The sequence below is a fragment of the Oryx dammah genome, unplaced genomic scaffold (genome assembly GCF_014754425.2).
Source record: "Oryx dammah isolate SB20612 unplaced genomic scaffold, SCBI_Odam_1.1 HiC_scaffold_2, whole genome shotgun sequence".
NCBI classification, from domain to species: domain Eukaryota; kingdom Metazoa; phylum Chordata; class Mammalia; order Artiodactyla; family Bovidae; genus Oryx; species Oryx dammah.
In genome coordinates, this window is record NW_024070186.1 from 184,492,017 (window position 1) to 184,518,975 (window position 26,959).

Below are 26,959 nucleotides of genomic sequence, written 5' to 3' on the forward strand. Positions count from 1 at the left end.
GATAACTTTAGTTTTAAGTAAATGTTAGTATGTAAGGCATAATATTATCATCCAAATGTTAGTCATGGTTTCCCATTGTTCTCTGACTCTCTTTCACTTCTGAAGTTTTATTCCAATATTAGTTTTACAAGGCCTAACATAAAAGTATAAGAGTTATAATCAGAAACAGCATTTTATTTAATAAAAACTATCAAGAAACTATTATCAGTAGAATTTTATAAGGAATATGAGCATAATGATTCGCTTTTTGTAATACTGCATGCCAACAAATCCCCTACTTCTATTTAGATATGAAATAATACATATACTTGGTCACCAGAGCCACAGGTAGGGCTATGGTAAAAGAATTTCCACAAATCAACACGTTTACACTGTGCTACATACATCTTCGATCTTCTTTCATTTTAGCAAATATTTATTGAGCACCAATTCTGGGCTACTCTTGTTCTAAACCCTGATGATAGAGCATCTAACAAGATGATCAAGGTATGTGCTCTCAAGGAGCTCACCTTCTAGGGAGAGGAAATACACAGCAAGTAAACAAATTTTAAAACTCAGCATAATTTCAATCAGAATTAAGTGCTATGAGGAAAATCTCGCAGGAGGATGAGCGAGAGAGTGAAAGGGCTCTACCACACACAGAGTGGTAAAGGATTATTTCTTACGCTCTTTGTCCTTCTTTATACTGGTACACACCTGACTCTGCAAGGTTCCAGAGGAGGCCTTCATTTTATGGAATGCTAGAATTTCTTCTTCCAGTTGTCTCCTCTCCTCTTCAAGTCTCGTTGTCTCCTCTTGTTGCATCTTCTTAAGATGTTCAAACTTGTCCTGTAGCTGTAAAACAAACCTGCAGTTGTGACTTAAAGCACCCTATGGGGGCACATCCCCAGGAACATGTTTCTTTTCCTTCTGATTATCAAACCTACCCTAATCATTAGAATAGCACTTGATCTTAATAGTAGTCTCAAAAAGTATCTCTGCTGGAGTCATATCGCTCATAAATACATTTTCAGACCTGAGGACAAATGAGCGTCTACATACAAGGGTGAGAAGAATGATTGGAAAGGCTGGGGATGTGAGACTATGGTATTTATAAATGATAGCAAAATCACTGAGAAAACTTTTTACTTAAATATGCTATATGTATGCATATACATACATACAATGGAACATTACCCGTTTAAAAAAAAAAAGAGAGAGAGAGAGACCTTGCCTTTTGAGACAACATGAAAGGACCTGGAGGGTATTGTGCTAAGTAAAATAAGTCAGAGGTAGATAATAGATAAGAAAGAGAAGGATAAATACCATATGATTTCACTTATACAGAGAATCTAAAGAAAACAATTCAAATGAATAAATATAATGAAACAGAAACACACTCACAGATACAGAGAACAAACTGGTGGTTGCCAGAGGAGAGGGATGAATGAAATAGGTGAAGAAGATTAAAGGATACAAACTTCCAGTTATAGAATGATAAGTCATGGGGATGTAATGTGCGGCATACAGAATACAGTGAATAGTATTGTAATAACTTTCTCTGCTGACAAATGGTGCATGCATGCATGCTGTTGCTTCAGTCGTGTCTGATTCTGTGTGACCCTCTGGACTGTGGCCCGCCAGGCTCCTCTGTCCATGGGATTCTCCAGGCAGGAATGTTGAGTGGGATGCCATGCCCTCCTCCTCGACAGATGGTATTTAATATATAAAAATATTGACTCAATGTTGTATACCCAAAACTGATGTAATATTGTAAGTCAATTTATACTTCAGTTTAAAAAAATTCAAAAAAGCTTATTGTCCAAATGCTCTAGGAAAAATCAGATTACAGGCAATCATTTTTTTAAAGGCTGCATCCAAAACTTACATGGCAAATAGCTACTTTTTGAAGAATAGAAAGTATCCTTCAACAAAATCATCTAAACTCTTGAGATGAAAACCCCCAATTTAATAGGACACCTAAACTTGAATATGGATTATATCAAACTAGCAGGACTTGCCTCTTTTTCAGCTTCTTTAAATGCTGTTTCTTTCTCCTCTACTCGCTTCATAAACTTCTGTTTCAACTCTTCTTCTTCCCTCTGACATTGCTCCAAGAGCTCCTGCCTTTTGGCTTCATAGATCTCTTGAAAACTAAAAAGAAATGTGTGTGCTCTTATATTAAAATGTTAATATAAATAAACATATAAAAATATATATTGTATATCAATAATATGTAACATTGTATGGAAAAACCCAAATGAACTTTTTGGCCAACCCAATATAAACAACTCCTATAACTTGAAAACAAAATACCAAACAACCCGAATGAAATACAAGCAGAAGACCTAAATAAACATTTCTCCAAAAAAGATATACAGATAGCCATTACACACATGAAAAGATGCTCAGCATTTGGTGGCTCAGACGGTAAAGCGTCTGTCTACAATGCGGGAGACCTGGGCTCGATCCCTGAGTCGGGAAGATCCTCTGGAGAAGGAAATGGCAATCCACTCCAGAGCTATTGCCTGGAAAATCCCATGGACAGAGGAGCCTGATAGGTTACAGTCCATGGGGTCGCAAAGAGTCGAACACGACTGAGCGACTTCACTTTCACTTTCATTTCTAATTATTAGAGAAATGCAAATCAAAACTATAATGGGGTGCCACCTCACATCAGTCAGAAAGGCCATTATGAAAAAATCTACAAATAACAAATGCTGGAGAGGGTGTGAGAAAAAAAACAAACCAAAACTTCACTGCTGGTGGAAATGTAAAGTGGAAGAGCCACTGTGGAAAACAGTATAGACATTCCCCCTAAAAACTGAAAATAGTGTTGCTATATGATCCACCAATCCCATTCTTGGGCATATGCCAGAACAAAACTATAATTTAAAAAGATACCTGGACCCCTGTGCTCATAGCAGCACTATTCACAACAGCCAAGACACAGGAACAGATCTCTGAGTTCTACAGGAACCAAGGCTCCTACCCACATGGAGGATGATAACTTCAGGCTGAGCACAAGCATATGGACCCCAGACTGGCTGTAACCAGACGGCTGATGATTGAACACCATCTTGTTACCTCACCACCAACCAATAAGGGGAGGGTACACACCCTACAGCCCTCCCTCCCAAATTTTGCCTATAAAAACTTCTCTCTTTGGGATTGACATGGAGGGTTTCAGCACAAGTACATATTGTGTGTGCTTAATAGCTCAGTCGTGTCCATCCATGGGACTCTCCAGGCAAGAATATGAAGTGGGTTGCCATGCCCTCCTCCAGGGACACGTACATATTGGAGGCATATAAATAAGCCCTTGCATTATGTTGCTCCTACTAACCCTCCATTGAGGTCTGAAGACAATGAAAACCCACAAGATTCAGTTGGCCCAGAACATGAGAAGCAGAGCTATTCTCATTCCAAAATAATCACATCTCACGGTTGTAGGGGATTTCCAAGTCACCTATCATCTTGTTCAAGAGAAATCTCCACTCACCTAACTGGCTGGTTATTTGGACCCATATCAGTAAATCCCATTATGTGAAGTCTGTTGCGCCTGTAACGTTCATAGTGCCAAGTGTGAGTCTGTTCTTTCAAGTCTTCCATATTTGTACAAAGAAGGATATCCCGGAGCTTAACAAAGTCACAGTGGTTTTCATTTTCCACTAGGCAGAAAAATAATAAAGCCACAAAGCTTATTATCAATCCTTATCACTCAATAAGTATTCTTGAATGAGCTTAGAGCATTCTGAATAATAGCTATAAATCTTTTAACCATGTAACTATGCTTATATGGTACATGTCAATTATAGGTATAGTTTACTTATAGACCAGGAAATTTGCTTTAAATTTATTAGCCAGAGACTAAATAGGAAACAGTGAAATAATATGTTACATTATATTAGCATACAGCATCAGTTCAGTTCAGTCGCTCAGTTGTATCTGACTCTTTGGGACCCCATGGATTGCAGCATACCAGGCCTCTCTGTCCTTCACCGTCTCCCGGAACTTGCTCAGACTCATGTCCATTGAATTGGTGATGCCATACAACCATCTCATCCTCTGTTGTTCCCTGTCCTCCTGCTTTCAATCTTTCCCAACATCAGGGTCTTTTCCAATGAGGAAAAGACTCTTCTCAATGAGTTGGCTCTTCTCATCACGTAGCCAAAATATTGGAGCTTCAGCTTCAGCATTAGTCCTTCCAATGAATATTCAGGACTGATTTCCTTTAGAATTAACTGATTTGATCTCCTTGTAGTCCAAGGAACTCTCGAGAGTCCTCTCCAACACCACAATTTAAAAGCATCAATTCTTTGGCACTCAGTCTTCTTTATGGCCCAACTCTCACATCCATACATGACTAATGGAATGTATGGAATGTATACATAGCTTTGACTATATGGACTTTTGTCAGCAAAGTGATATCTATGCTTTTTAATATGCTGTCTAGGTTGGTCATAGCTTTTCTTCCAAGGAGCAAGAGTCTTTTAATTTTGTGGTTTTGAAACTTATATAGCATGCTGCTGCTAAGTCACTTCAGTTGTGTCCAACTCTGTGCAACCCCATAGACGGCAGCCCACCAGGCTCCCCTGTCCCTGGGATTCTCCAGGCAAGAACACTGGAGTGGGTTGCCACTTCCTTCTCCAATGCATGAAAGTGAAAAGTGAAAGTGAAAAGTGAAAGTGCAGTCGCTCAGTCGTGTCCGACTCCTAGGGACCCCATGGACTGCAGCCCACCAGAATCCTCCGTCCATGGGATTTTCCAGGTAAGAGTACTGGAGTGGGTTGCCATTGCCTTCTCCTTATATAGCATAAGTTTTCTTTAATAATTTAGTATTTTTCAAAAGAACTGATGAACTGATGCTATATACTAATATAATGTAACATATTATTTCACTGTTTCCTATTTAGTCTCTGGTTAACAAACTTAAAGCAAATTTCCTGATCTATAAATAAACTATAAATGATCTTCTTTTAAAGAAGATAATTTCACTAAACTAAGTAATTTAATTAAATCCTGCTAACGTAAAGGCCTTAACAATTGTACATGATGTAGTTATTAAATCATATTTGTATACCATATGTATGAGAATGAATTAGTCACTTTTCAAAATCACTCAATAAATTCACATGGCTCTCTCCTGTGCTTGTCATATCCAAAAGACTGATCACAATATTTTGGATATTGGGTATGATATTATAACCAAATATAATATTCATTAAAATATGTTGTCTTTACGTACATTTAATAAATTGAAAATTTTATAATACATTAATTGTAAATAACATTTGGAACATTATCTCTACAGATAGAGATAATCCAGTCCTCAATAATTAGTATAAGTATATGAATCAAACAATAAATGACTGTTATGACAATATTCTAATTTATCATGATGCTAGATAACTAATATAAATGTCTGCTACTGCTGCTAAGTCACTTCAGTCATATCCGACTCTGTGCGACCCCACAGACGGCAGCCCACCAGGCTCCCCTGTCCCTGGGATTCTCCGGGCAAGAACACTGGAGTGGGTTGCCATTTCCTTCTCCAATGCATGAAAGTGAAAAGTGAAAGTGAAAAGTGAAAGTGAAGTCGCTCAGTCATGTCCGACCCTCAGCGACCCCATGGACTGCAGCCTTCCAGGCTCCTCCGTCCATGAGATTTTCCAGGCAAGAGTACTGGAGTGGGGTGCCATTGCCTTCTCCGAATATAAATGTCTAGGTATAATTTATCCAAAAATAAATTATATTACTTTATTTTTGAAATAGTTTACCATCCCTTTTACTAGTAACCACTTAAAAGTGCCTTATAAATTGGGTAGCAATGAACTTTTATAACATGTTTCAAGTACCAATATTTATGCTTCCACATTGTTCAAAGTTCTTTTGTTCAAAGAACTTTTCAGCATTCTGAATATGATGGTTTAGCACCACAGAGATAATCTGCATATGGCAGACTGAGGTAAATGAGAAGGTTCTGCTCAGTTTCTGAATTTAAAATCCCCATGAGAATAAATTATAGTCAAAATAATCACTATCTCAAATGAAACAGAATCTGTGCTCCTTATCAGTAACTGTTAATTTGCTGTTTAATGAGAGTTACCAATATTGATTCAAGTTAAAATATTTTGTTTTATATATTTATAGTTATATTTTACATAATTTTATAATTATATGTATTTAAGCATAATCACTCCAGAGCAAGCCTTCTCATGGAGGTTTGTTATACTTACCTTGTAAAATTCCCCAGGGGTACTGACGTCTTCTGACTGTCTTTTTTCCAACTTTCACTTCATCCGTACTTCCTACTACAGCAAAAGGTAAGAGGCTCTAGAAAGTAAAAATGAATTTCATCATATTTTCTTATACCAATATGACTTACTCTGTTACTCTTATTTCTGTTATGGAAATAACAGAGACAAGAATACATAATAAGTTTATTCAAACAAGTGATTTATCCTGCCTCAGATTTTATGACTTAGCATTAAATACGCGCAGATTAATTTCTGCAAGCATTTGTGTGAGATCTCACTTCTATTTAACATAATATTAGAAGTCTAAGCCACAGCAGTCAGACAACAAAAATAAATAAAAGGTATCCAAGTTGGAAGGGAAAAAGTAAAACTGTCAGTATTTGCAGATGATATAATACTATATACAGAAAACTTTAAGTCTCTACCAAAAATCACTAAAAATGAAAAATGAATTCAATAAAGTTGAATAATGAAGGTTAACACACAAATTTCTACATGTTGCTTTTCTGTTTACTAATAACGAACTACCAAAAAGAGAAATCAAGAAAACAATCCATTTAAAATTGCATCAAAATGAATAAAATACCTAGAAATTGGCTTAAAAGACAAGATGAAAGACCAATATTCTGAAAAATATCAGACACTGATGAAGGATATGAAGATGACACAAATTAGTGAAAAAAATACCATGTTCATGGATTGGAAGAATTAATAATGTTAAAATGTTCATACTATTCAGAGTAATCTACAGATTTAATGTAATCCTTATCAAAATACACATGACATTTTCCACAAAACTAATGGAATTGTTACATAATACATAATAAAATTGTATGGCATTGCAAAAGAGCTCAGATAGCCAAATCAATCTTGAGGAAAAAAGAATAAAACGGTTAAGTATCACACTTTTTAACTTCAGACTATACTATAAAACTACAGTATCAAAATAGTATGGTACTAGCACAAAGAGACACACAGATCAGTGGAACAGAACAGAGAACCCAGAAATAAAATTACACACACATGGCCAATTAATCTATGACAAAAGAGGGGAAAATATACGATGGGAAAAGACAGTCTCTCTTTAATAAGTGGTGCTGGGATAACTACCCAGTTAATATGTAAAGGAATGAAATTTGAATGTTTCTCATAAGATATACAAAGATCAATACAAAATGAGTTAAAGACCTAAATCTAAGACCAGAAACCATGAAACTCCTAAAAGAAAACTCTAGGCAGAACACTGACATAAGTGGTCCCAATATTTTTTAGATCTTTCTTCTCAGGCAAAGGATACAAAAGCAAAACGAAACAAATGGGACCTAATTTAACTCAAACCCTTTTGCACAGTAAAAGAAACTGTCAAAAAATGAAAAGCCAGCCTACGGAACGGAAGAAAATGTTTGGAAACGACATATCTAATTAGCAGTTAATACCTAAAATATATGAACAGCTCATACAACTCAGTATCAAACAAACAACCCATTTTTTGAAAAGGGCAGGTCTTCCCTGGTGGTCCAGTGGTAAAGAATCTTCCTGCCAATGCAAGGGATAGGGTTGACTCCTGGTCAAGGAAGATCCCACATGCCACAGAGCAACAAAGCCCCTTGTGCCACAGCTACTAAAGAACCTAGAGCTCATGTGCTGCAGCGCGAAGATCCAGCACGGCCAACAGAGAAATATAGAAATAAATTTTTTCTAAAAATCACAATGCAGCTTTTCAGGAAAGGCTACTGTTTTGCACTTTGGCACTAGCATTTCATTTGGGATTTCAAATAACTTGATTTGAGGAGAGAAGAGCCTCACCTGACTTCTTTGAGATTGACACAATGCTTTGGGGTCCTTTGTTTGGCAGGGAGATTAGTAAAATGAGTAATGCATTATTTGGAAGATAAGCCTGGGCAATTTGGAGATGTATATGCACAATATTTAACCCAGGAACTGCACCTTAAAAACGAGCAGAGTAATAGTGTTTTCTTGCCCAAGTGCCTTTTGAAATGTATAGGGAATTCCAGAGACGCTTGGGTGCGGGGAGGTCTGGGGACAGTATAACAGTGACCTAGAAGACCCAAGAGACCTGTTCAGGTTTCCTATCAGGTGAAAACTTGATGTAATGACACTAATATTGGCTTCTTTACCATTCTCAGGTAAAAGTGGAAAGCAGCTGCCCATAACAATTTAGATGTCTTAATAAAGAAATCCATGTCAGTACTCATGAACTATAATAAAGATGACTCTACACACACACACACACACCACAGTGCAATAGCAACTCATATCCATTAAGATAAGCTATCGTTTAAAAAAAAAAAAAAAAAAGATAAGCTATCGTTTAAAAAAGAATAGAAAATAACAAGTGTTGGTATGAATGTGGATAAACTGGAAACCTTGTGCACTTTTTGTGGGAATGCAAAAATAAGTGAAGCCATTACGGAAAAAAGTATGGCAGTTCCTCAAGAAATTAAACCTACAATTATCATACAAGCCAGCAACTCCACTTCTTGGCACAGACAAGAACTGGCCCAAGGGAACTGAAAGTAGAGACTCAAAGAATTATTTGTACAGGTAGGAAAGGACAAATATTATATAATTCTATCTACTAGAAGTACTTTGAGTAGTCAAATTCATAAAGTTGATGGAAGGAATGACAGGGAATTATTATTTATGGCAGAGCCTCAGTTTTTCAAGATGAAAAAAGTTCTGTGGATATAGCTGGTGGCAATGATAGCAGCTACACTATGAACAGATAATGCCACTCAACTGTGAACTTTGAAAGATTTAGGTTGGGGACTTCCCTGGCATTCCAGTGGTTAAGACTTTGCCTTCGAATGCAGGGGTTGCAAGTTTAACCCCAGGTCAGGGAGCTAAGAACCCACATGCCTCTTAGCCAAAAAAAAAAACAAAACATAAAACAGAACCGTAACAAATTCAGTAATGACTTCATAAAACCGTAACAAATTCAGTAAAGACTTTTTAAATGGTCCATATCAAAAACATTTTAAAAATTTTAAAAATTAAAAAATTAAAAGTTTAATATGGTAAACTTCATTCAAGGTATATTTTACCACAATTTTAAAACCTCTAAGAAGGAAACATAAGAAAATCTTTATTACCTTGGATTTGACAAAACAGTCTTAGATATGACATCAAAAGCACAAATAACAACTAAAATAAATACATTGGACTTCATCAATATTTTTTAAAAGCTCATGTTTCAAAGGACACCAGAAATAAAATGAAAAAATGACTAATAGATTAGGGGGAAATAATTGCAAATCATATATCTCATAAACAACTGGTATCTAGAATACATAAAGAGCTCTAACAACTCAATTTAAAAAAAAAAGAGCTCATTTAAAAATGCACAAAGGATCTGAGTAGATTTTTCCCCTGAGAAGACATACTAATAGCCAATTAAAGCATGAAAAGACCAAACACTATATAATTCCATTCATATGATATCCAGAACAGAAGAATCTGAAGAGAAAGATGTTGATTAGTGGTTTCCTAGGGCTGGTGGAGAGGAAGGCTGACAGGCAGTAGGGGAGAAAAGCTAAAGAGTATGGGGTTTCTTTTTGAGATAATATTTCTATTTCTATTTATAATAAAAATGTTCTCAGTTTGGTTGTGGAGGTGGTTGCACACATTGTGAACAGACTAAAAATCATTAAATTGTATACTTTCATGGGTGAGTCATATGGTATGTGAACTATATCTTTCTAAAATGATTTTTTAAAGAATAAAATGCTTCTTAAAATAATTGATTCTCAGCAAATATTTTTCAAAATCAAGAAAAAGAAACATTTTCCCACACTGGATTTTGGGGAAATATACCTTATTTATGGTCTCTTTGTCAGATAAAAGTGACACTATAGCACTAACATTGTTGTTCAGCTGCTAAGTCATGTCCAACTCTTTGCCTTCACTATCTCCTGGAGTTTGCTCAAACTCATGTCCACTGAGTCAGTGATGCCATCCAATCATCTCATCCTCTGTCGCCCCCTTCTCCTCTTGCCCTCAATCTTTCCCACCATCAGGATGTTTTCCAATTTTTTCTGTATTGCTAATAAGGTTACTTATAAATTATATTTTCATTCCCCCCCTCAAATAGAATTGAGATTCAATAGTTAGAAGCTTACATTCATCGAGGAGTTCATGTGAGTGCTAGTTTCATCATCTGTTTGGAACTGATATATCTGGATGCCATTACGAATCAATTCATTCATTATCTCACACTTAAATGTCTGTAAATCACTTTTAGAAATTGCATCTGCTTTGGCAATCACTGGTATAATGTTCACCTATTAAGAAAGAAGAAAAGAAAAACTCACCATTGAGAATTAATTATTAAATGTTATTTTTACAGTGAAAACCTCACAATATCTGACAACACGTTTTTGTAACCAAATAACCCCTAGCTTCATGACTTCTTCATAAAATTGCTTTCCAAAATCATCAGTATTTTTGAAGATTAAACTTTAATCAGAAATCAGGTTTAGAAGGCTCAGTTTTTTCTCTTCTCAAATTTTCTTACACTTTCAATGCATCTGGGTTTGGTAAAATGTAAGTAGCAAAATGAAGTATGATCAATTTGATTTCATATTCAATTGAGTATTAAAATGTCAGAAGAGACTTTTCATCAACATTGTAGAACAGATCAAATTTTCCTTCTACTTATCATTCATTTGCATCATCTAAGGCCATTAAAATAACGTTAACCCAGTTCCACCAGTGTCCTCATAAAAACGGGAAACTTGGACACACAGAGACATCACATGTGTGTACAAAAAAAAGATCATGTGAGGTGACAGTGAGAAAGTGGCCATCTACTTCCTGAACTGAGAGGTTTCAGAAAAAACAAAACTTGGTGACACTTTCTGGAACTGTAAGAAAATAAATGTCTGTTGTTTAAATCACTTTCTATTGTTAAATCACTAAATGACATTTTGTAATGGTATCTCTAGAAAACTAACACAAATGCTCTAAAGATTAACAGAAAAAATGATACATATGTGAAGTCACTCAGTTGTATCTGACTCTTTGTGACCCCATGGACTGTAGCCTGCTAGGCTCCTCCATCCATGGAATCTTCCAGGCAAGGATACTGGAGTGGGTTGTCATTTCCTTCTCCAGGGGATCTTCCCAACCCAGGAATCAAACCTGGTCTTCTGCACTGAAGGCAGACTCTTTACCATCTGAGCCACTGGGGAAGTCAAGTTCTTGTGTGCAAATGCTTTCAAGATTTGCACTGTTTCTTAGGTTCAGTAGTTGTGGCAGACGGGCTTAGTTGCCCCATGGCATATGGGATCTTCCCGGACTAGATATTGAACTCATGTCCTCTGCACCCACAGATGGATTCTTAACTACTGGACCACTAGGGAAGTTCAAGATTTGTATTGTTTCAAAATAAGTATCAAATCTTGATAGGCTGATGGATTTACCAAACGCACCTTGCTGTCAATGTTCTTCATGGTTAATATATCAAGAGACTTCAGAGAATGTCCTGTAGGTGCAATGAAGTAAAGGCACACATGGACGCGGGAATCATGGTAGTCACCTAAAGAACGTTTAATTTTCAATTCTTCTTGAAGATAGGACTCAAATTGAGCATCTAGGTAGTCAACAATTGGCTGGTAGCTGGAAAAAAAAAAGATTATTCAAACATTTAACATAACAGATTAATATCATCTGATGTCTGTGATTTTATCATTTACTATATAGTGAATATGTACACTCACTAGCTTGCCCCAGCAATTAAAATGTGCATAACATGTCCTTACAACGATAACAATTATAAACCAATAAGAAGGCCCATTATTGGACTTGACTGGTGGCACAGTGGTGAAGAATCTGCTTACCAATGCGGGAGACACGGGTTAGATTCCTGATCAAGGAAGATTCCACACGCTGAGGGTCAGCTAACCTTGCGCACAGGTGAGCCCACACTCTAGGGCCAGGGTTCTGCAACTATCGAGTCTGAGTGCTGTGACTACTGAGCCCACATGCCTAGAGCCCATGCTCCACCACAAGAGAAGCCACCACCACAAGAAGCCTGTGACCCACAAGGAAGAGTAACCCCCACTTGTCACAACTAGTGAAAGCCCATGAGCAGCAAGGAAGATACTGCACAGTCAAAAATGAATAATTTTTGTAAGGACCCACTGTTTACAGAAAAGGCAAAATGCTCTCTCAGTTCAATGCAGTCCCAATTAGAATCCAAGTTTTTTGTATGTATACATATATATAAGTGCAAAGAACCAAGAATGCTCAAGACATACTGGAAAAAAAAATGAAGAAGATATATTCTTCCTATATTAGGACTTACTGTGAAGCTAAACTAATTAATACAGCATGGTATCAGCACAAGAATAAATTGACTAAAGCACAAGATAATTTTTGGAGGTGATACAACTGTTCAAGGTCCCAGCTGAGGTGGTGGGTATACAGCTCAATGCATTCTTAAGTGTAAGTCAGGCACCATAAAACTCTCAGAGGAAAACATAGGCAGAACACTCTTTGACAGAAATTGCAGCAAGATCTTTTTAGGCCCACCAACTCAAGTAATGAAAATAAACACAAAAATAAACAAAGAGGACCTAATTAAACTTAAAAACTTTTGCACAGCCAAGGAAACCATAAACAAGACAAAAAAAAGACAACTCTCAGAATGGGAGAAAATATTTGCAAATGAAGCAACTGACAAGGGATCAATCTCCAAAATATGCAAACAGCTCATGTAGCTCAATATCAAAACAACAAACAACCCAATCAAAAAATGGGTAGAAGAACTAAGTAAACATTTCTCCAAAGAATACATACAGATGACCAAAAACACGTGAAAAGATGCTCAGTATCATTAATTATTAGAGAAATGCAAATCAATGAGGTATTACCTTACACTGGTCAGAACAGCCATCATTAAAAAATCTACAAGCAATGAATTCTGGATAGGGTGTGGAGGAAAGGGAATCCTCTTACATCGTTGGAGGGAATGTAAATTGATACAGCCAGTATGGAGAAGTACGGAGGTTGCTTTAAAAATCTAAAAATAGAACTACCATATGACCCAACAATCCCACTCCTGGGCATATACCCAGAGAAAACCATAATTCCAAAAGATACATGCATCCCAGTGTTCACTGCAGCATTGTAAACAATAGCCAAGACATGGAAGCAACATAAATGCTCATCAACAGAGGTATGGGTAAAGATGTGGCATATATATATATAATGGAACATTACTCAGCCATAAAAAGAAACGAATTGCGCCATTTGCAGAGGTGTGGATGGACCTAGAGACTGTCATACAGTGAAGTAAGTCAGGAAGAGAAAATACTGTATATTTTGTATATCGTATATTAACACAAATATTGTATATTAACACATATATTTGGAATCTAGAAAAATGGTACAGATGAATTTATTTGCAAATCAGAAATAGAGACACAGATGTAGAGAACAAATATATGGACACCAAGGGAGGAAATGGAGGGGTGGGATGAACTGGGAGATTGAGATAGACATTTATACACTACTATGTACAAAATGGATAACTAATGAGAATCTACTGTCTAGCACAGGGAACCCTACTCAGTGCTCTGTGGTGACCTAAATAGGAAGGAAATCCAAAAAAGAGGGGGTGTATGTATGCGTTGGAGTAGGAAATGGCAACCCACTCCAGTATTCTTGCCTGGAAAATTCCAAGAACAGAGGAACCTGGTGGGCTGCAGTCCATGGGTCGGAAAGAGTCAGACATGACTGAACAAATGGGCGCACAGCACGTGGTTGTGTATGGCTGATTCACTTTGCTGCACAATAGACACAAATGCATCATTGTAAAACAGCTACACTCCAATAAAATTTCTTTTTAAAAAGTCAAGGACAAAAAGTAAATTTTGCACGCAGCAACAGAAAAGCAACTCCTCACATATAAGGGAGCCCCCATAAGACCATGAGCCAATTTCTCAGCATAAAATTTGCAGGCTAGAAAAGAATGAGATAATATAGTCAAAGTTATAAAAATAAAAAAAAACCTACCAACTGCCTTCTAGAAATGAAAGAAAAAAAATACTTCCCAGACAAATAAACACTGAGGAAGTTCATCACCACGAAATTTGCCTTAAAAGAAATGCCACTAGATCTACCTGAAAAGAAACGCTAAAGAGAGTTATTCAAGTTGAAACAAGAGGGCTCGTTATAGTAACACAGGAGTATAAAACTCAATGGTAGAGGTCGATAAAGGTAAATATAGACAAATAGGGAATATTGTAACACTATAATGAAAAAGGTATGTTAATCACTTTTACCTGTAACATAGAAGTAAAAAGAAAAAAGTATAAAAAAATCTTTTAATGGATGAATAACATAAAAATATGAAGTTTGATATCAAGAGTGAAGAACACGTAAAACTGTAAAATTGTGCAAGTGATTGAAGTTGTTATAAGCTTAAATAAACTGTTATAAAATGTTTATATAAACCTCATGATAACCACAAAGAAAGTACCTATAAAAGATACATAAAAGAAAAAGAGAAAGGAAGAAAACACATCACTACAAAAATCAACAAAATACAAAGAAACAAAAAGAGGAAATGAGGAACAAGGGAACTATAAGATAGACAGAAAACATATAGCAAAATAATAATAGTAAGTCATTCCTTGTGAATAATTACTCATATGTATTATTATATACTACAGAGTATATACTATATATAATTATTTGAAAAGAATGAAAAGTGAAAGTCGCATCTGACTCTTTGAGACCCTGAAATCTCCAGGCCGGAATACTGACGTGAGTTGCCTTTCCCTTCTCCAGGGGATCTTCCCAACCCAGGAATCAAACCGAGGTCTCCTGTATTGTAGGCAGATTTTTTAACAGCTGAGCTACCAGGGAAGCCCATTTGAAAGGAGTAAACTCCCCAATCAAAAGACAAAGAGTGGCTGAATGGATTAAAAAAAAAAAATCCAACTACATGCCATCTACAATAAACCCACTTTATTATGTTTTAATTGAAGCATAGTTGATTTATAGTGTTGTTCTAATTTCTGCTATACAGCAAAGTGATTCAATTTTAGATATATTCTAGAAGAACATTACTTTTTAATATATGGAGAAAAAAAGCAAATTCCTTGAAATTACAATAACTTTTAAAATTAAAATAAGAAAACACCCACCTGGCTTCTTTGTTTATTTGATCACCATAGCCCACTGTTTTCACAACAGTTAATTTCAACTGAACATTGTTTTCCTGGAGTTCATATGTCTGAATTTTAAGTCCAACACTTGAGTAAAAATGTGAAGATTTTTTGTCTTTCAAATTAGTATTGAACAGTGTGCCAATCAAGGTTGATTTTCCAATTCCAGTTTCCCCTGTATGGAAACAGATACATCATAGGGGCATAAGATATCTGCGAAGTGACACCCTGTCCCCTCCCTAGAATGGTCCCAAATACTTCAAAGACTAGAATATCCCTGGAATATATATGATACTTCTGACTCCATCCATCATTAACATAATATGGAAAGATAAAATACACAAAGGTGTATCAGATTTTGAAGAGCACTGAAACACTTAGAGAAAAAATTTCGAACTAACACGGCTAAGAAGATGCAAACCAATACAAACACAAAGACATGGTCTTAAAGAAACAGCACCAGTGTTATGCCACTTAAAATAAGTTGAAATGAACATTTAAGAAATAATTCATGGGAGGGGTTTGGCACTTACCCACACAAAGAATATTAAAAACGAATCCTTGTTGAACAGATCTGTCCACCAGCTGATGAGCCAAACAATCGAAACCAAAATGGCCAAGCATATTTAAGCAACGTACATTATCTTCTTTTTGCTTAAAGAAAAAGACAATATTTTGATTAGATAGAAGATATCCTTGACAATGACTATATTAATATGTCAAAGAAATGAAATGGTTATTTGAGAAATGATATCATTTCATATGATCATTCAAATGATTAAATATCTTTTGATTATCATACTTCAGACAAGACACAAATGAAGTAAATTTATAAGAAGAGAGATCACAACCAGAAATATAGATTTTTGTCATTATTTTTATAAATAATGACTATCTCTGTTCACACACAAATAGACTATGTTTCTAAGTTTAAAAGTAGGAAATTAAAGACATACCACAAGAAAGCCCAGTATGTTATTCTACAATAATAAATTATTTTTGTGGAAAAAAGAAAACAACGTTGTTTCATTCTATTTCAGTTTGGTAATATATTCAGGAGATCCAGTATATGTTAATACGTGCAAGGAAATAAAACTTTATTTGAATTTTTAAAAAAGTAACTAAAAACTTTGACTTCATATTTGTGATATGCCTCTGAGAACTTGTGTTGTATCAAGTTGTTAAAGGAATCCATTGCTAGTAACACAAACCTAGAAACCCAGAAATCCATTAATAATGTATTTATTATAATTTATTATACATAAATTTACCAATTGATTATTTTTAAAAGTGGAAAATAATTCAAAGAAAGCTTATTAATCTATACTAGTCTCAGCCCTGGAAATCTCTCTCCCAAACAACTAGAAATTTTCACAAATGCTTTATGCAGAAAAGTGTTTGCTGTAGTTCTCTAACATCTAAATATATGACTCCTTGTAATAGAATATCCAAGTAAATGATAATATATTTATTCACATACACACTGGAGCATTCTTCAGTCATTACAGATATTTATAAAAATGCTTTAATAAATTGAAAAATACATGAAACTCTTTAAAGAGCAAAATATAAAATTGTGTGTACATGCCTAACTTTTGGTGATAGCAGAGTAACTTAACAGCATTTTAGCTTTCCTTGCATTAACAACGAGAATAACTGTTTGAAGGCACTGGAACAGAAAGAAAAGGAGGCAGAAACAAGAATAAATCAAATTGTGGAAACAAGTTAGCATAATAGGTGAAACTGGATTTATCCACGTACTCCCATGAAGCAACTCCCCAGTAAATGAGAAACTTGAAACGTAGAGCTCAAGCAGAGAGCAACAATCTTCAGCTGGGAAATCTAAGGTTAGAATTTGGGGCTGCCAAAATACCAGGATACAGAGAAAGAAATCTTGGAAGAGCAAGCCACAGCATGGGGAGACCCAAATTTGCAGACTTTAGAACACTTGGCTGAACCTCACTCCATACGTGCAGGCGTGACTGTAAAGAGCCCAGTAGAAACTGAGAGAGGAAGAGGCATTCTAAAAACGCTGAGCTGGTATCTTAGCAGTGGTACTGGGAAGACACAAGGGGACAGAGTTTGGAGTTTAAGCTTCTTTCCAGTTAGACAAGTCTGATCAACACTTTAGATAAACACTTTGAACTTTTAATTTAAATTTGTAAAAGGACTTGCTATAGGATCAAGGATTATGTTCTAAGTTAAAGAGTTACTCCCAAGTCGAAGGGTACAACAAAGGTAAATCCACCTTTACAAAGAATACTGTGACTCAACAGGGTCCAAATGACTTGCTAGTAATCTAACTGCTAAAACAAATTCACTACTCTTTAGAGAAATATAATAATAGAATTTAGACTTTCTACAATGTATAATCAAAATTACTAGATATGAAGAAGCAGAAAAGAATCTCTCTCACAGCCAAGGACAAACACAATCAATAGAAACACCCACACAATGAGGAATTGGCAGATAAACACTATAACTATGATGAACATGTTTAAGAATCTACAGAAAAAGATGGGTATAATGGATTAAGTGATGGGCTATTTTATTTTATTTTTGGCCACATCACTTGGCATGTGGGATCTCGTTTCCTGACCAGGGATTGGACCCATACCCCTTGCATTGGAAGTGTGGATTCTTAACTACTGGACCACCAGGGAATTCCCACTAGGTAATTTTAGATACACAAAAGATGATGATACACAAAAGTTGTTAGCTGAATTCAATTCAGTTCAGTTCAGTCGTTCAGCCATGTCTGACTCTTTGTGACCCCATGGACTGCAGCATACTAGGCTTTCCCTGTCCAAAACCAACTCCCAGAGCCTACTCAAACTCATGTTCATTGCATCAGTGATGCCATCCAACCATCTCATCCTCTGGTGTCCCCTTCTCCTCCTGCTTTCAATCTTTCCCAACACCAGGGTCTTTTCCAATGAGTCGGTTCTTCACATCAGTAGCCAAAATATTGGAGTTTCAGCTTCAGCATCAGTCCTTTCAATGAATATTTAGGACTGATTTCCTTTAGGATGGACTGGTTGGATCTCCTTGCAGTCTAAGGGACTCTCAAGAGTCTTCTCCAACACCACAGTTCAAAAGCAACAATACTTCAGCGCTCAGCTTTAGTTGAATTGCTGCTGCTAAGTTGCTTCAGTCATGTCCGACTCTGTGTGACCCCATAGACGGCAGCCCACCAGGCTCCCCCGTCCCTAGGATTCTCCAGGCAAGAACACTGGAGTGGGATGCCATTTCCTTCTCCAATGCAGAAAAGTGAAAAGTGAAAGTGAAGTCGCTCAGTCGTGTTTGACTCTTAGCGACCCCATGGACTGCAGCCTACCAGGCTCCTCCGTCCATGGGATGCTAAATGAACAATGAAGGGTATGGAGAGGACCCTACCAGGGTCCTATTTGGGTCCAATCAGGAATCGAGGCATCAACCAAGGATTAATTAATAAAAATTCCATAGGGATTTTTATATTTAAAGAGAGCATATTGATTAATACTAAACTGAAAATACAATCAAATAAGAAAAAATTTTAATTTGTTACTATTTGTGCTCTTAGTGGGATTTAATATATGTGGCAAATTCTGAGTTCTCTATTCAAAGAGAACATTCTGACCCAGAAAATCTGAAGGTGATATGAAACAATAACAGATTTGGATGCTCTATTGTCTTCTCTGTCCTAGACTCCCTTGTGATAGGCTTCACTCATTTTAAAAACTGCAACTCAGGGAGGTACCAGATCAAAATGTCCATAGAACAAAATATAGCCCATCTTCTTATCAGGAAAAGACAGAAACCTTGGCCTTATTAGCACTGAGGGTTTACTCACAGAACGAATAGAACAAGCAAAGTTCTGAATCATCATAATTACTTAACAAAATGTCTTCTGTTAGGCTGAAAGTTCTTTTTTATAACATATATTTTTATAAAATTCTGATATAATTTATATATAAAACTTCAATACTTCAGGTTCTACTAATTTGGCATTTATGATCATGCAAATCTCTTTCCTGATTTCACCTTTGTATCATCCACAGTAAAGCAAATTAAGAAGGTATATAAGGTATACATATGGTAAGTATATGAAAATATAAGGTTTAACCTACCATGAAAAGGATTATTTCATATGCATTCAAGTGAAACTGAAATGCTAACCATACATTATTTTAATCTCTCATGATAGCAAGGACATACAGACTACATCTAGAAAATGGGATACTGCGTGCAAAGTCTGTAAATTACAAAGGACTCTACAAGCTCTGAGAAGCCCTGATGTTTACCCTGTAATCAACGAGCTTTTCCCCCAGTCATATGGGGAAAGGTAGCTGAATAAGAAAAGTCATTAGTTATTGTGAGCCTTTGGGACAGTCACCGATGCCTGTTTTCTCTTCTATACAATGAGAACATTTGATCAGGTGAGCTTAAAATTCTTTCACACTCTAATGTTCTATAAGTCAGAGAGTTTTATTTATGAAGAGCAGATAATTTCAAGGAGAATAAAAGCCATGCATAAAAAATTAAAATATTTATTAATATCACACTAGGTACCAAAATTTTAGAAAAGTCAATTTTAAAATATAGGAATTGGAAGAAGCATAGATGACTGTTAACGTGGAGTAGTTAAAAATAATTTTAAAAGTTGACAGATTGGCTCTTGAAAATAGGATAAGATTTGTATGGAGGAAGTAGATATTATGAGCAAGAGAGAAATATGGCAAATGAACAATGTAATATTTGCCCTTGTGTTGTAAAGAACTTGCCTACCTAAAGGAAAAGACTTAAACTGGAAGACTTAAAAAACAAAAAGGGCCCTAACAATAGGGAGTTTTTGGATATGAGGCTAAGGAATATGGATTTTATCGAATTAGTAATGGGCAGTGGCTGGAGATTTGAGTCAGAGAATAACAGAAGGAAGAAACGTTTCAAAAAGATGAATGAGGCACTCGCATGCAAAGCGGACTGGAGAGGAAACTAGAGCCATGAGTTGGGAAGAGCTTCCCTTATAAAAGTGAGTGGTAGGGCTTCCCTTGTGGTCTGGTGATTAAGAATCCACCCACCAATGCAAGGGACACAGAATCGATCCCTGGTCAAGGAATATCTGGCATGCCTCAGGGCAGCTAAGCCTGTATGCCACTTGCTTCTTCCTCTTTATGCTTTTAAACTATTTCTTCCTCTTTATGCTTTTAAACTACTGAGCCTGTGTGCTGTAATTACCGAAGCCCTTGTGCCTAGAGCCTGTGCTTCTCAACAAGAGAAACCACCACTATGAGAAGTCCAAGCACCACAGCTGGAGAGCAGCCCCAGCTCCCCGCAGCTAGAGAAGGCCCACGTGTAGTAATGAAGACAGCAGTGCAGCCAGAAATAAATACATTTTTCTAAAGTGAATGGTAATAAAATTACTAGTGTGAATGAAAAATATAGAAAATGAAGAGGCTTTCTGGGGGAAAAAAAAATCAAAAGAACTTGACCAATAAGAGTACTGGAGTGGGTTGCCATTGCCTTCTCCGATCCTATGACCAGTAATAGGAAAATCAGAAAGCGAAGTTAGTACATTTTTGTGTGAGAACAAAATAAGTTTGAATTTTGAAATTTTAATCCTAAAGAAAGTATAGAAATACCTTGAAGGCGATTATATATATTTGAGCACAGTGGAGGCTTGAAGAAAGATAAAAAAGAACAAGAATGAGACATGGGAAAATGCCCACTCTCAGAAGGTGAAAAGAGAAGCTTAAAAAGAAGACGAAGAATGACCAGACAGGAAGACAGAAAAAAGAATCAATATAGTGTCAACTATAAAAATATTGTGACAGATGAGAAAACTATGGAAAAATCCAAAAGAATTAAACACATCATGTTGCATTTACAATCCATGGCTTAATGGCAAGTGAAGTATGATAAAAGCATAAAGAGGAAGAAGAAGCAAGAAACTCAGATGATTATAACGGTAAAAATTTAACATCGTAATATAACTGTAGAGAAAAAAAACCTAGGGTGGCCAGTGTATCCAGATAAAGGATGGGCAGTGAACTTATCTCTGCCGGAGCTTTCCTTGGAAATTCATCATCTAGGACGGGCACTAGAACACTGTACATCATCTCACATTTTGCATAGTTTCTGGTGCGTTGTTGGTGCTCATTGTAAACAGCCTGGAAGGAAAGGGGCGAGAAGAAAGAAGGAAAAGAGGAAGGGAGAATGAGAGGAAGAAAAGGGAAAAGAGAGGACAGAGAGGAAAATGAAGACAGGAATCCAAAGGAGACTAACTAGGCGAATAACAGAATTTAAAACATTATGTGAGAAGAGAAGAGATGGAACAGCATATGGTAATGGATGCTAACTAACCTATTATGGTAGCTGTCCTGCAATAAGGACTCCCTGTAGCTCAAAGGGTTAAGAATCTGCCTGCAATGAAGATCAGGGTTCAATCCCTGGGTCAGGAAGATCCTCTGGAGAAGGGAACGGCAATCCACTCCAGTATTCTTGCCTGGAGAATCCCACAGCCTAGTGGGCTACAGTCCATGGGGTTGCAAAGAGTCAGACACGACTGAGCGACTAACGTATATAACATATACAACATCAAATCATTATGTTGCACACTCAAAACTAATCCAATAGTATATGTCAATGATACCTCAATTTCTAAAAAACTATGTAATAAACTGAACATTTGAAGGTGAGCAAAAGAAGCATTTTAGAGGGACAGATCTGAAAACACATGAAGACTGTCTTGTGGAAAAAGGATTACATGATTTTGTGGCATTCAAGGGAATGGCAAAAGGGGACAAATTCCAAAGGACTAATTTTATACAATATATGAGAAAGATTTTCTCATAATTAAAGTTATGCAAAAATTAAATGGATCTACTTAAGCCTTGAATTCCAATTTAAGAGAGAAATACCAGGCATCTTCATATGTTGGTGGCTGGAGTGTAAACATAACTTTATAGAGCGTTTTGATAATTACTATCAATTTAAATGGCATATACTATCTGACGCAACAATTTTATTTCTAGGAAAATATTTCATCATGTACATAAAAATGTATGTAGAAGCATATTCAAAGCAGTGTTGTATAGAATAACAGAAAACAAAAACAAAACCAGAAATTACCTTATAGCTACCAATAGGGGACTGGTTATTGAAGAAAAGTATTTACAACAGTACAACAATAGAGCTGTTAAAAAGAATAAGATTGATCTGTAGGTGCTGACATAAAAACTTGTCCAAAGATTAGACTAGTTATTGCCTGTAAAAAACTAGATTGAGAAGAGAATTTTCTCTTTCCTACTGTTTCAATTTTTCTTTTAATAATGTGAGAATGGTATTTTTAATTTCAAAAGGGAGAATAAACTAAGTTGCCAATTGTAAGGGGTTCAAAAAAAGGTTGAAAGGTTACTTGTTAAAGTGTTCGCAGCAAACATTTATATATCAGATTAAAGTTTGACTAATTGACCTTGGGGATCCGCCTATTCTAAAATGTTATTGTTTTAATGACATGTTAACAAAGGCGCACTCACTGTGATTTAATGCATCAGAGAGGCCAAAGATAAAATGGAATGGGCATAAGCCAGTGGTTTAGTCACTGAGATAGGACTCTGACAATAGTCAGTTCTGACACCAGCAAAGCCCACTAGGGTCCCCAGGAAAAGTAAGATGGAATCTAGGTAATCAAATAAGATGTCTTCTTCTTTTGTGCTTAGTCTAGTTTTGCTTGCCTAAGGGGACCAAATGCAGAGGATTAGAGTTCCTGGATCAGACCACTGCACCCAACACCCCAATCTGGTACACCATATGGAGAAGCTCTGTGCACCATACCTCAATCCAAGATGACAACAGTGTAAAAAAATATGATAGCTTGATTTAAACTAAGATCTAGGGAAAACATGCATGTTTGGAGGAAAACATCAAGAGAACCATTATTCACACATAAGCAACCACTACTTAACGTAGCTCAGTACTCATGGATCTATTAGATGTTTTGACCAAGTTCAGTTCAGTTCAGTCACTCAGTCGCGTCCAACTCTTTGCGACCCCATGAACTGCAGCACACCAGGCCTCCCTGTCCATCACCAACTCCTGGAATCCATCCAAACCCATCTCCATTGAGTCGGTGATGCCATCCAACCATCTCATCCTCTGTCGTCCTCTTCGCCTCCCGCCAAAGACAGTTCTAAAACCCAGTTTTCACTCATTCAGACATGCTACTCTCTTTTAGTGCAAAATTTTATGTGAGGTACTATGTTTTCCCTAGTAGAGAGGCTCATCTCAAAACTGAACTTGGTTCAATTTCCCACTCAGTAAAGTAATTAAAAAGCAGCCACCATGCCATTTTCTAAAATAACTTCATTTAAAAATTATTTATTATCAGTACCTAACTGGTTCCAAATAGGAAAAGGAGTACGTCAAGGCTGTATATTGTCACCCTGCTTATTTAACTTATATGCAGAGTACATCATAAGAAACGCTGGACTGGAAGAAACACAAGCTGGAATCAAGATTGCTGGGAGAAATATCAATAACCTCAGATATGCAGATGACACCACCCTTATGGCAGAAAGTGAAGAGGAACTAAAAAGCTTCTTGATGAAAGTGAAAGAAGAGAGTAAAAAAATTGGCTTAAAGCTCAACATTCAGAAGATCATGGCATCTGGTTCCATCACTTCATGGCAAATAGATGGGGAAACAGTGGAAACAGTGTCAGACTTTATTTTGGGGGGTTCCAGAATCACTGCCTCTTGATGAAAGTGAAAGAAGAGAGTGAAAAAATTGGCTTAAAGCTCAATATTCAGAAGATCATGGCATCTGGTCCCATCACTTCATGGCAAATAGATGGGGAGACAGTGGAAACAGTGGCAGACTTTATTTTTGGGGGCTCCAGAATCACTGCAGATGGTGATTGCAGCCACGAAATTAAAAGATGATTACTCCTTGGAAGGAAAGTTATGATCAACCTAAATAGCATATTCAAAAGCAGAGATATTACTTTGCCAGCAAAGGTCCATCTAGTCAAGGCTATGGTTTTTCCTGTGGTCATGTATGGATGTGAGAGTTGGACTGTGAAGAAAGCTGAGCACCGAAGAATTGATGCTTTTGAACTATGGTGTTGGAGAAGACTCTTGAGAGTCCCTTGGACTGCAAGGAGATCCAGCCAGTCCATCCTAAAGGAGATCAGCCCTGGGTGTTCATTGGAAGGACTGATACTGAAGCTGAAACTCCAATACTTTGACCACCTCATGTGAAGAGTTGACTCATTGGAAAAGATTCTGATGCTGGGAGGGGTTGGGGGCAGGAGGAGAAGGGGACGACAGAGGATGAGAGGGCTGGATGGCATCACTGACTCAATGGACGTGAGTCTGAGTGAATTCCAGGAGTTGGTGATGGATAGGGAGGCCTGGCGTGCTGTGATTCATGGGGTTGCAAAGAGTCGGACACAACTGAGCAACTGAACTGAACTGAATTGAACTGAACTGAAAAATAAATTTAAAAAAAGAGTCCCCCCCAAAAAAAAACAAACTGGAATAGTCTTTTGCACTACTAAAAATGTCTGCAAGACTTCCCTGGGGGTCCAGTATCTAAGACTACATGCTCCCAATGCAGGGGGCCTGGGTTTAATCCCTGGTTGGGGAACTGGATCCCACATGCTGCAACTAAAGATCCTGCCTGCGGCAGCTAAGACCCAGTGCAGCCAAATAAATAAATTAAATAAATACATTAAAAGTCTGCAGATGCAAGAGATATACAACAATTATTTAAACAATCATTGATATTTAACTCCAATCAGAACCCAGAAATAAACCCATGCACCTGGTCATAGATTAATGGTCAATTAATCTGTGACAAGGCTTCCATGAGAGCTCAGTTGGTTAAGAATCCACCTGCAATGCAGGAGACCCTGGTTTTACTCCTGGGTTGGGAAGATCCTCTGGAGAAGGGATAGGCTACCCACTCCAATATTCTTGGGCTTTCTTTGTGGCTCAGCTGATAAAGAATCCTCCTGCAATGCGGGAGACCTGGATTAAATCCCTGGGTTGGGAAGATCCCCTGGAGAAAGGAAAGGCCACCCACTTCAGTATTCTAGCCTGGAGAATTCCTGGGTCACAAAGAGTCGGACACAGCTCAGCGACTTTCACAGCTTCACAATCTATGACAAAAGAGGCAATACTACACAATGTAGGAAAGACAGTCTCTTCAATAAATGGTGCTGGGAAAACTGGACAACTACACGTAAAAAAGTGAATTTTTATCATTCTTTAACACCATACACAAAAGTAAGCTCAAAAGGGATTAAAGACTTTACATGTGAGACTGAACACTGTAAAACTCCTAGAGGAAAACATAGGCAGAACATTCTCTTACATAAATCACAGCAATATCTTTTTTGATTGCTCTCCCAGAATAATGGAAATAAAAGCAAAAAAAAAAAAAAATGGGACCTACCTAAACTCAAGGACTTTTTGCACAGCAAAGGAAACAATAAACAAAACAGGAAGACAACTCACAGATTGGAAGAAAACATTTGCAAATGATGTGACTGACAATGGATTAGTCTCCAAAATTTACAAAGAGCTTGTGATGTCTAACAGAATCAAAACAAACAACCCAATCCCAAAACAGGCAGATCTAAACAGACATTTCTCCAAGGAAGACATACAGATGGCCAAGAGGCGCACGAAAAGATGTTCAACAGCGCCAATTATTAGAGAAATGCAAATCAAAAATACAATGAGATATCACCTCATGCCAGCCAGAATGACTATCATCAAAAAATCCACAAACGATAAATGCTGGAGAGGGTGTGGAGAGAAGGGAACCCTCCAATACTGCTGGTGGGAATGTACATCAGTATGGCTACTATGGAGAACAGTGTGCAGGCTCCTTAAAAAACTAGAAATCGAACACCATATGACCCGGCAACCCCACTCCTGGGCCTATATCCAGAGAAAAACATGATCTGAAAGGATATATACACCTCAATGTTCATTGCACTATTTACAATAGCCAGGACATGGAAGCAACCTAAATGTCCACTGACAGAGGAATGATTAAGTCCAATCAGCATAAAAGTTAATTCATGCCCTAAAATAATAAAGATAAACCTTTATTGGCTAGGTCTATATCAGTTTACTGAATCAATATTTTGAAAATACACAATCCTGTTGAAGTATACAACGAACAGTTCTCTTGAAAGATATACTCAACTGTATCTTCATCATCGGGTATTTGTGTGGAGGGACATACTGGTTTTTCTGCCATGTCAGACTGAAGGAGCTGAAAACAAAGAAACAAAAACCTTAAAAAGATGAAAAGGCTACATTCCTACAATATAATTTACATCAATATGAGAATCTCTGGTACTTTGGCCACCTCATGAGAAGAGCTGACTCATTGGAAAAGACTGATGCTGGGAGAGATTGGGGGCAGGAGGAGACGGGGATGACAGAGGATGAGATGGCTGGATGGCATCGAGCCATCACTCGATAGATGTGAGTTTGAGTGAACTCTGGGAGTTGGTGATGGACATGGAGG

At 37.0% G+C, this 26,959-nt stretch overlaps 1 protein-coding gene across 1 annotated transcript; it reads right to left on the reverse strand.

Annotated features, from left to right (window-relative positions):
* Positions 1-654: 654 nt before the first annotated feature.
* Positions 655-26,686, reverse strand: SEPTIN14 (septin 14). The gene is made up of 9 exons (XM_040260255.1): positions 26,633-26,686; positions 15,967-16,087; positions 15,413-15,608; positions 11,690-11,876; positions 10,379-10,540; positions 6,219-6,315; positions 3,482-3,650; positions 2,001-2,133; positions 655-834 (listed from the first exon to the last, which is right to left on the reverse strand). Exons 1-9 carry the CDS (start codon positions 26,684-26,686, stop codon positions 655-657), a joined length of 1,299 nt encoding a protein of 432 aa, XP_040116189.1.
* Positions 26,687-26,959: the final 273 nt, after the last annotated feature.

Excerpts from the sequence above, each read along its gene's own strand:
- SEPTIN14 (XM_040260255.1), bottom strand. The coding sequence starts at position 26,686 with ATGGCAGAAAAACCAGTATGTCCCTCCACACAAATACCCGATGATGAA. Across the intron at positions 16,088-26,632 it reads TACCCGATGATGAAGATACA|CAAAAAGAAGATAATGTACG; the intron begins GTTGAGTATATC and ends TTTTTCTTTAAG. Across the intron at positions 3,651-6,218 it reads CCCCTGGGGAATTTTACAAG|TGGAAAATGAAAACCACTGT; the intron begins GTAAGTATAACA and ends TTTTCTGCCTAG.